At 49.0% G+C, this 10,000-nt stretch overlaps 1 protein-coding gene across 1 annotated transcript in view; it reads right to left on the bottom strand.

The window, feature by feature from the left end:
• The window catches only part of LOC139640706 (phosphatidylinositol 4,5-bisphosphate 3-kinase catalytic subunit alpha isoform-like), a gene marked incomplete at both ends in the record, with an annotated part of 19,906 nt that extends 10,212 nt beyond the window's left edge, over positions 1-9,694 (bottom strand). Inside the window, 10 exons of the mRNA XM_071514896.1 lie at positions 1,440-1,592; positions 2,490-2,595; positions 3,514-3,599; positions 4,369-4,510; positions 6,411-6,520; positions 6,828-6,881; positions 8,489-8,617; positions 8,884-8,951; positions 9,212-9,421; positions 9,505-9,694. Of these exons, the coding sequence (XP_071370997.1) occupies positions 1,440-1,592; positions 2,490-2,595; positions 3,514-3,599; positions 4,369-4,510; positions 6,411-6,520; positions 6,828-6,881; positions 8,489-8,617; positions 8,884-8,951; positions 9,212-9,421; positions 9,505-9,694 (1,248 nt within the window). The remainder of the gene's footprint in view (positions 1-1,439; positions 1,593-2,489; positions 2,596-3,513; positions 3,600-4,368; positions 4,511-6,410; positions 6,521-6,827; positions 6,882-8,488; positions 8,618-8,883; positions 8,952-9,211; positions 9,422-9,504) is intronic.
• Between the last annotated feature and the right edge of the window lie 306 nt (positions 9,695-10,000).

The following is a 10,000-nucleotide window of genomic DNA, read 5'->3' as shown; positions in this document are numbered from 1 at the left end:
ACAGCTGGATTGTTTAGGGTTGCAGAGAAATAGCAGAATATCATCTGCATACAACAAAATAATGCCGCTTTTCCACTGCATAGTACCGGCTCAACTCGCCTCGCCTCGACTCGACTCTACTCGCTTTTGGTAGTACCACTTTGGTTTTCCACTGCAGATAGTACCCCCTCAATGTGCTCCACCCCCCAAACTGGTCGTCATAGTGACGCTGCGACGCTGCATGAAACACGACACACAGCTACTATGGAGGATATCGAAGCGATGGTGTTCTTGATTCTCGGTATGTGGCTGTTAGTCACAGCAAGGAGACAGATTTTATTTCAGAAGAGGCTGAAGGCAGCGAGACAGCAGAAGCTCTCTGGCTGCTCAAGTTGACGCAAGAGGGTAAGCTAACCGCTAGCCTGGTAGCTAACGTTAGCATATACGTCCCGTGTCGCGATGATGATTCTCTGACCAATCAGTGGTCTGCAGTGTTTTCACGTCACCTTTTGGTATCGCCTCAGCTCGCCTCAGCTCGCTTGGAACCTCGACGGAGGTGCTACGAAAAAAAGTACCAGGTACTACGTAATATGGTACCTGGTACCTGGTACTTGGCCAGTGGAAAACCAAAAAAGGCGAGTAGAGTCGAGTCGAGTCGAGCCGGTACCATGCAGTGGAAAAGCGCCATAATATGCTCCCTTTTCCCACTGTTAATACCATTAAACATGTGGGTGTGTTCTAATAGCCTCAGCCAGAGGTTCAATGACAATGGAAAACAAGTGGGGACAGTGGACAACCTTGACGAGTGCCACGCCCAAGAGTGAACCTGGGTGATGTGAAACCATTAGCCATAACCATTGCTTGTGGAGAGGTATACAGTAATTTCACCCAACTAATAAATGTGTTGCCCTGAGAGAAACGCTTCAAAACATTGAACATATATTTCCATTCAATTCGGTCAACCGCTTTCTCAGCGGCTAAAGAGACCACCATAGAATCTAGAGGTTTGTATAGGAATGACGACCTTGCACAAATCCTGTTTGATCAGGCCCAATGATGCCGGGTAGGATAGGGTCTAACTCTTAGCTAAAAGCTTGGCCAATATTTTATTTTCCACAACTAATTGGTCTAAGGAAGGTTCCTCTGGGTTTTTACCTTGCTTTGATATTAAGGTAATGCCAGCTGTCTGTGTTGATTCAGGCAGTTTTTGATTCAGGAAGGAATGTTCGTACATTTTACTTAAGAGTGGAGTGATAATGTCTTTGAATACTTTGTATAGTTCTGAGAGAAAGCCATCAGGAGCAAGACTCTGACTCCCTACCAGCTCCAGTCTGCTGCAGAGCTTCTTCTAGGCTTCCTAAACATGGATGTAAGACAGACAGGTAGAGAGACAGACAGACAGGTAGAGAGACAGACAGACAGGTAGAGAGACAGACAGACGCGTAGAGAGGGGAGTTTACCTTGTTGGGATTTGAACCAGCAACCCCGATTGGATTCAGCAGGTCCTCCAGACCGTGAGGAACCGGCCAGAGACTCAGAGCCACTTTCCCACAGACCAGGATGTCCTTATAGTCAAACAGGTTGACGTTCCCCCAGGCCAGAGGACAGTGCTCCTGACAGACAGACAGGCAGAGAGACAGACAGGTAGAGACAGACAGGTGGAGAGACAGACAAGTAGAGACAGACAGGTAGAGAGACACGACACACAGGTAGAGAGACAGACAGGTAGAGGGACACACAGGTAGAGAGACACACAGGTAGAGAGACACACAGGTAGAGAGACAGACAGGCAGAGGGACAGACAGGTAGAGGGACACAGGTAGAGAGACAGACAGGCAGAGGGACAGACAGGTAGAGAGACACACAGGTAGAGAGACAGACAGGCAGAGGGACAGACAGGTAGAGAGGCACACAGGTAGAGAGACAGACAGGTAGAGAGACACACAGGTAGAGAGACAGACAGGCAGAGGGACAGACAGGTAGAGAGACAGACAGGTAGAGAGACACACAGGTAGAGAGACAGACAGGTAGAGGGACAGACAGGTAGAGAGACAGACAGGCAGAGGGACAGACAGGTAGAGAGACACACAAGTAGAGAGACAGACAGGCAGAGGGACAGACAGGTAGAGAGACACACAGGTAGAGAGACAGACAGGCAGAGGGACAGACAGGTAGAGAGACACACAGGTAGAGAGACACACAGGTAGAGAGACAGACAGGTAGAGGGACAGACAGGTAGAGAGACAGACAGGCAGAGGGACAGACATGTAGAGAGACACACAGGTAGAGAGACACACAGGTAGAGAGACAGACAGGTAGAGGGACAGACAGGTAGAGAGACACACAGGTAGAGAGACAGACAGCGTGTCTTCAAACAGGTTCACTCATTCTTTTGTTTCTTCGTTCATTGTTGGTTCATTCGTTCATTCATTTGTTCATTTGTTCATTAATTCCTTCGTTCATCTGTTCGTTCACTTGTTCGTTCATCCTCTCCTTCCCTTGTTTCCTACCTCCTTGGCTCCTTTCCTTCCCTTCACTGAGCAGATAGACAGGCAGAGTCTGGCTGAGCGAGGCAGATCAGCCAGGTAGATATCATAAGACAACCATTCATTCCACCTGAGAGACAGACAAGCAGAGAGACAGACAGGGAGAGAGACAGACAGGGAGAGAGACAGACAGGGAGAGAGACAGACAGGCAGACAGGGAGAGAGACAGACAGGCAGACAGGGAGAGAGACAGACAGGGAGAGAGACAGACAGGCAGACAGGGAGAGAGACAGACAGGCAGACAGGGAGAGAGAAAGACAGGCAGAGAGACGGACAGGCAGACAGGGAGAGAGACAGACAGGCAGACAGGGAGACAGGGAGAGAGACAGACAGGCAGACACGGAGAGAGTCAGACAGGGAGAGAGACAGACAGGCAGACAGGGAGAGAGAAAGACAGGCAGAGAGACGGACAGGCAGACAGGGAGAGAGACAGACAGGCAGACAGGGAGACAGGGAGAGAGACAGACAGGCAGAGAGACAGACAGGCAGAGAGACAGACAGGCAGACAGGGAGAGAGACAGACAGGGAGAGAGACAGACAGGCAGAGAGACAGACAGGCAGACAGGCAGAGAGACAGACAGGCAGACAGGCAGAGAGACAGACAGGCAGACAGGGAGAGACAGGTAGGATCATGGTTTAACGGGTTGTTTTGAATGTTTGGTGGAGAAAGTGAAACATATTGATCATGAACGATCACTTCACTGTTTAATGCACAGTTTTATTGATCAGTTTTAACTGTATAATAACTAATGTTTTATCATCAGTTTTTATTGACTGGCTGAGTGTCTGGTTTACCTAAATCACCACCTGAACGCAGAATCTGCCTCTGTGTGTGTGTGTGTGTGTGTGTGTGTGTGTGTGTGTGTGTGTGTGTGTGTGGTGTGTGTGTGTGTGTGTGTGTGTGGTGTGTGTGTGTGTGTGTGTGTGTGTGTGTGTGTGGTGTGTGTGTGGTGTGTGTGTGGTGTGTGTGTGTGTGGTGTGTGTGTACCTGGGGTTGGAACATGGAACTCTCTGTGTGTTGACGTTGTCACACAGCGGCTCTCCTCCATGATAAATACCAGTCCTGACATAGATCTGCACACACACACACACACACACGCACACACACACACACACACACACACACACACACACACACACACACACACACACACACACAGTTAACCCTCTCTTTAACACAGCATGTTAATGACAATACATTTGCATTAACACTGGTGTGTTAAAGTCACACTGCTAGTTTACAATCCTCACAAGACATGGAGTTACTTTCATTATAAACTTTATTACCATTAACAATCATATAATATCTCTCTTACACTGTTAACACACACTGTTGGCACACACACACACACACACACACACACACTGTTGACACACACACACACACACACACACACACACACACACACACACTGTTGACCCACACACACACACACACACACACACTGTTGACCCGCCCCCACACACACACACTGTTGACCCACACACACACACACACACACACACACACACTGTTGACCCACACACACACACACTGTTGACCCACACACACACACACACACACACTGTTGACCCCCCCCCACACACACACACTGTTGACCCACACACACACACACACACACTGTTGACCCACACACACACACACACACACACTGTTGACCCCCCCCCCACACACACACACTGTTGACCCACACACACACACACACACACACACACTGTTGACCCCCCCCCCCACACACACACTGTTGACCCCCCCCCCCACACACACACATACTGTTGACCCCCCCCCCACACACACACACTGTTGACCCACACACACACACACACACACACACTCTGTCACCTTGTCGATGTCCCGGATGTTGACGTTCACGTACGTTGCACAGAGCAGCCGGACTCTGAGCAGAGTGTTGAACGCCCAGAGAGAGCGAGGAGGAGATCCATCTGCTGCTGCAGGGCAGGGGGAGGGCTGGGGGGTCCTCCGGCTGAAACAGATCCATATTCATATTAATATGAATATTAATGAATAATATTAATAACCAGGGGGAGGGCTGGGGGGTCCTCCGGCTGAAACAGATCCATATTCATATTAATATGAATATTCATGAATAATATTAATAACCAGGGGGAGGGCTGGGGGGTCCTCCGGCTGAAACAGATCCATATTCATATTAATATGAATATTCATGAATAATATTAATAACCAGGGGGAGGGCTGGGGGGTCCTCCGGCTGAAACATATTCATATTCATATTAATATTAATAATATTAATAACCGGGGGAGGGCTGGGGGGTCCTCCGGCTGAAACAGATCCATATTCATATTAATAAATAATATTAATAACCAGGAGGAGGGCTGGGGGGGGGTCCTCCGGCTGAAACACATTAATATTCATATTAATAAATAATATTAATAACCAGGAGGAGGGCTGGGGGGGTCCTCCGGCTGAAACGCATTAATATTCATATTAATAAATAATATTAATATATAATATTAATAACCAGGGGGAGGGCTGGGGGGTCCGCCGGCTGAAACATATCCATATTAATAAGTAATTTTAGGGTAGTTCAGGGTAGTCCAGGGTAGTTCATGGTGGTCCAGGGTAGTTCAGGTAGTTCATGGTAGTTCATGGTAGTCCAGGGTAGTTTGGGGTAGTTCAGGGGAGTTCAGGGGAGTTCAGGGTAGTCCAGGGTAGTCCAGGGTAGTTCAGGGTAGTCCAGAGTAGTTCATGGTAGTCCAGGGTAGTTCAGGTAGTTCATGGTAGTTCATGGTAGTCCAGGGTAGTTTGGGGTAGTTCAGGGGAGTTCAGGGGAGTTCAGGGTAGTCCAGGGTAGTCCAGGGTAGTTCAGGGTAGTTCAGGGTAGTCCAGGGTAGTTCAGGTAGTCCAGGGTAGTTCAGGGTAGTCCAGAGTAGTTCAGGGTAGTCCAGGGTAGTTCAGGTCGTCCAGGGTAGTTCAGGTAGTCCAGGGTAGTCCAGGGTAGTTCAGGTAGGTCAGGGTAGTCCAGGGTAGTTCAAGTTAGTCCAGGGTAGTTCAGGTAGTTCAGGGTAGTTCATGGTAGTCCAGGGTCCAGGGTAGTTCAAGTTAGTCCAGGGTAGTTCAGGTAGTTCAGGGTAGTTCATGGTAGTCCAGGGTAGTCCAGGGTTTTTCAGGTAGTTCAGGGTAGTTCAGGGTAGTTCAGGGTAATTCAGGTAGTTCAGGGTAGTTCAGGGTAGTTTGGAATAGTCCAGGGTAGTTAATATTAGTAGTTAATTAATATTAATAAATAATATTAATAACCAGGGGGAGGGCTGGGGGGGTCCTCCGGCTGAAACACATTAATATTCATATTAATAAATAATATTAATAACCAGGAGGAGGGCTGGGGGGGTCCTCCGGCTGAAACGCATTAATATTCATATTAATAAATAATAGGGGTATTAGGGGTAGTTTGGAATAGTCCAGGGTAGTCCAGGGTAGTCCAGGGTAGTCCAGGGTAGTTCAGGGTAGTTCAGGGTGGTCCAGGGTAGTCCAGGGTTGTTCAGGTAGTTCAGGGTAGTTCATGGTAGTCCAGAGTAGTTCAGGGTAGTCCAGGGTAGTCCAGGTAGTCCAGGTAGTCCAGGGTAATTCAGGGTAGTTCTGCGTAGTTGCAGCTGTAATTGTTGTGTGTGTGGAAGTGAAAGACTCAAATCTCTCTCCTATGATCCCAATCTGCCACGTCAAGATTAGATCAAACATGTTTTTGGGGCTCGTGGCACCAGATCTGTGCATCACAAGAGACTGAAAATCTGCAAATTTCAGTTGTTAATGTGTCCCCAGCTTAAGATGCTGATTGGCTTATGCAGATCTATATAAGATGCTGACTGGTAGATGTAGATCTATACAGGATGCTGATTGGCTGGCGTACCTGTAGGAGGGCGTGACGAAGCCGGAGGCAGGAAGTTGGGAGTAGAGACTGTCTTTAGAAACCAACATCAGGTGAGGAAGACGACCGACTGTTATACAGGAGCGGATATACTAGAGAGAGACAGACAGGTGGAGAGACAGACAGGTAGAGAGAGAGAGAGAGACAGGCGGAGACAAAGACAGGTGGAGGGACATACAGGTGGAGAGACAGACAGGGAGAGAGACAGACAGTAAAGAGACAGACAGGTAGATAGAAACAGACAGGTGGAAAGACAGACAGGTAGAGGAACAGACAGGTGGAGGGACAGACAGACAGACAGGTAGAGAGACAGACAGACAGGTAGAGAGACAGACAGGTTGTTTTCAGCAGCTCACCAGTAAAGTACAGCAGATCTTTAGAGTGAAGAAAGTTCCTTACCTTATACTGACTGAGAGGATACTTCTCCAACAGGTACTCATCACAGCCACACACCTGGAGAGACAGACAGACAGACAGACAGGTACACAGACAGACAGGTACACAGACAGACAGACAGACAGACAGACAGGTACACAGACAGACAGACAGACAGACAGACAGACAGACAGACAGACAGAGGTACAAAGAGAGACAGATAGGTAGATTTTTACCCTATGCAGACGACTTTGTCCATAGCAGCACCCAGACTATAGATCAGCACCCAGACTATAGAGCAGCACCCTGACTATAGAGCAGCACCCAGACTATAGAGCAGCACCCTGACTATAGAGCAGCACCCAGACTATAGAGCAGCACCCTGACTATAGAGCAGCACCCAGACTATAGATCAGCACCCAGACTATAGATCAGCACCCAGACTATAGATCAGCACCCAGACTATAGAGCAGCACCCAGACTATAGAGCAGCACCCTGACTATAGAGCAGCACCCAGACTATAGAGCAGCACCCTGACTATAGAGCAGCACCCTGACTATAGATCAGCACCCAGACTATAGAGCAGCACCCAGACTGTAGATCAGCACCCAGACTATAGAGCAGCACCCAAACTGTAGATCAGCACCCAGACTATAGAGCAGCACCCAGACTATAGAGCAGCACCCTGACTATAGAGCAGCACCCAGACTGTAGATCAGCACCCTGACTATAGAGTAGCACCCAAACTGTAGATCAGCACCCTGACTATAGAGTAGCACCCAAACTGTAGATCAGCACCCTGACTATAGAGTAGCACCCAAACTGTAGAGCAGCACCCTGACTATAGAGCAGCACCCAGACTGTAGATCAGCACCCTGACTATAGAGTAGCACCCTGACTATAGAGCAGCACCCTGACTATAGAGCAGCACCCAAACTGTAGATCAGCACCCTGACTATAGAGTAGCACCCAAACTGTAGATCAGCACCCTGACTATAGAGTAGCACCCAGACTATAGAGCAGCACCCTGACTATAGAGCAGCACCCAGACTATAGATCAGCACCCAGACTATAGAGCAGCACCCTGACTATAGATCAGCACCCAGACTATAGAGCAGCACCCAGACTATAGAGCAGCACCCTGACTATAGATCAGCACCCAGACTATAGAGCAGCACCCTGACTATAGAGCAGCACCCAGACTATAGATCAGCACCCTGACTATAGAGCAGCACCCAGACTATAGAGCAGCACCCAGACTATAGATCAGCACCCAGACTATAGAGCAGCACCCAAACTGTAGATCAGCACCCAGACTATAGAGCAGCACCCAGACTATAGATCAGCACCCAGACTATAGAGCAGCACCCTGACTATAGAGCAGCACCCAAACTGTAGATCAGCACCCTGACTATAGAGTAGCACCCAAACTGTAGATCAGCACCCTGACTATAGAGTAGCACCCAAACTGTAGATCAGCACCCAAACTGTAGAGTAGCACCCAGACTGTAGATCAGCACCCAGACTATAGAGCAGCACCCAGACTATAGATCAGCACCCAGACTATAGAGCAGCACCCTGACTATAGATCAGCACCCAGACTATAGATCAGCACCCAGACTATAGAGCAGCACCCAAACTGTAGAGCAGTCAGACAGACAGGCACTCAGACAGACAGGTGTACCTTCAGTATGTACTGCCCCTGGTATTCCTGGACACAGAGGCGGAGCTGCTGAGGTGAAAGGTGCATCGATCGGCTTTTCTTCCTGATGGATTCTGCTATCAGCTGCTCAGGAAGACTGTCATGACTGACCTGCACACACACACACACACACACACACACACACACACACACACACACACACACACACACACACACACACACACACACACACACAGACAGGGGGGTGTAGGTAGCAGGCAGCACTCACATCCTGTCTCCTCCAGGATGGAAGTTAAAATGTTCTCCTGTCATGCACACACACACACACACACACACACACACACACACACACACACACACACATACACACACACACACACACACACACACACACACACACACACAGACAGCCTCACCTTGAGTGTGTATTTCTGTTTGGAGTTGGAAGGAGACACAATCACCCAGATAGTCACAATCAACCGTCCTACAGAGAGACAGAGAAACAACTATTCAGTGTTTCCTGCAGTTTTATTCTTATCACTACTACTACTACTACTACTGCTAATACTGCTACTACTACTACTACTACTACTACTGCTAATACTGCTACTACTACTACTACTACTACTACTGCTAATACTGCTACTACTGCTACTACTACTACTACTGCTACTGCTACTGCTACTGCTACTACTGCAGTGTGTAAGTATGTAGCAGTAGCAGTAGTACTTGTAGTACTTGTACCTTTGTCCAGCTTGCTGTAGATGTGTTGTGGAAGTTGAGGACTGGACTCCACATTAGGAGGATAAACGTAGAGCGCCTGGCTGTGGGCTCCGCCCCCCTCCCGCTCCTCCATGGCCTCTCTGCACACGCTCAGTATGGACCGCCGGAAGTCCTGCACCTCCGGATCCTTCAGCACCTCGAACTCACACACCGGCATGCCGATGGCGAAACCTGCCGCCACACAGCCGGGTCAGAGGGGGCGGGGGGGGGGTCCTCAGTGTGTGTGTGTGTGTGTGTGTGTGTGTGTGTGTCACCTATCTCTCTGTTGAGGATCTTCTCCTCTCGGTTGCCCAGCGGCTCGATGACCTTGAGGATCGGGTGGAACAGCCGAAGGTCGCACAGCCGCCGCGTCTCGTCGTAAAACTCCTCCCTCTCCGCCTCCTGGGTCACGCCCACAAAGATGTAACACGACTCCTCCTGGCCAATCAGAGAGCAGAGGGAACGCTGTCCAATCACACCGCAGAACACAGGTAATGATGTGTGTGTGTGTGTGTGTGTGTGTGTGTGTGTGTGTGTGTGTGTGTGTGTGTGCTCATCCTGTTGTTTACGCCACCTTCAACATTTTCTATTGTCTGTGGTCCAAATCACCTCATACAAACATAATCTTTACTCTATCTCCAACATTTCTCTGGTTCAAACTAAGCACCGATTCATGGAGCCACATTTGACATTTTGTTCAACAAAGCACACTGGCCTTTTGCTAGCCAGCTAGTTGTCTACTGTAGCTGGCCAATGCAAGCTCATCAGTGC

Source organism: Centroberyx affinis, unplaced genomic scaffold (assembly GCF_046629955.1).
Source record: "Centroberyx affinis isolate AG114_WGS23_722 - 3 ecotype Tasmania unplaced genomic scaffold, CSIRO-AGI_Caff_v1 ptg010266l_1, whole genome shotgun sequence".
Lineage (NCBI taxonomy): Eukaryota > Metazoa > Chordata > Actinopteri > Beryciformes > Berycidae > Centroberyx > Centroberyx affinis.
Note: the sequence above shows the minus strand (reverse complement) of the source record. Positions and strands in the feature narration are given on the sequence as shown.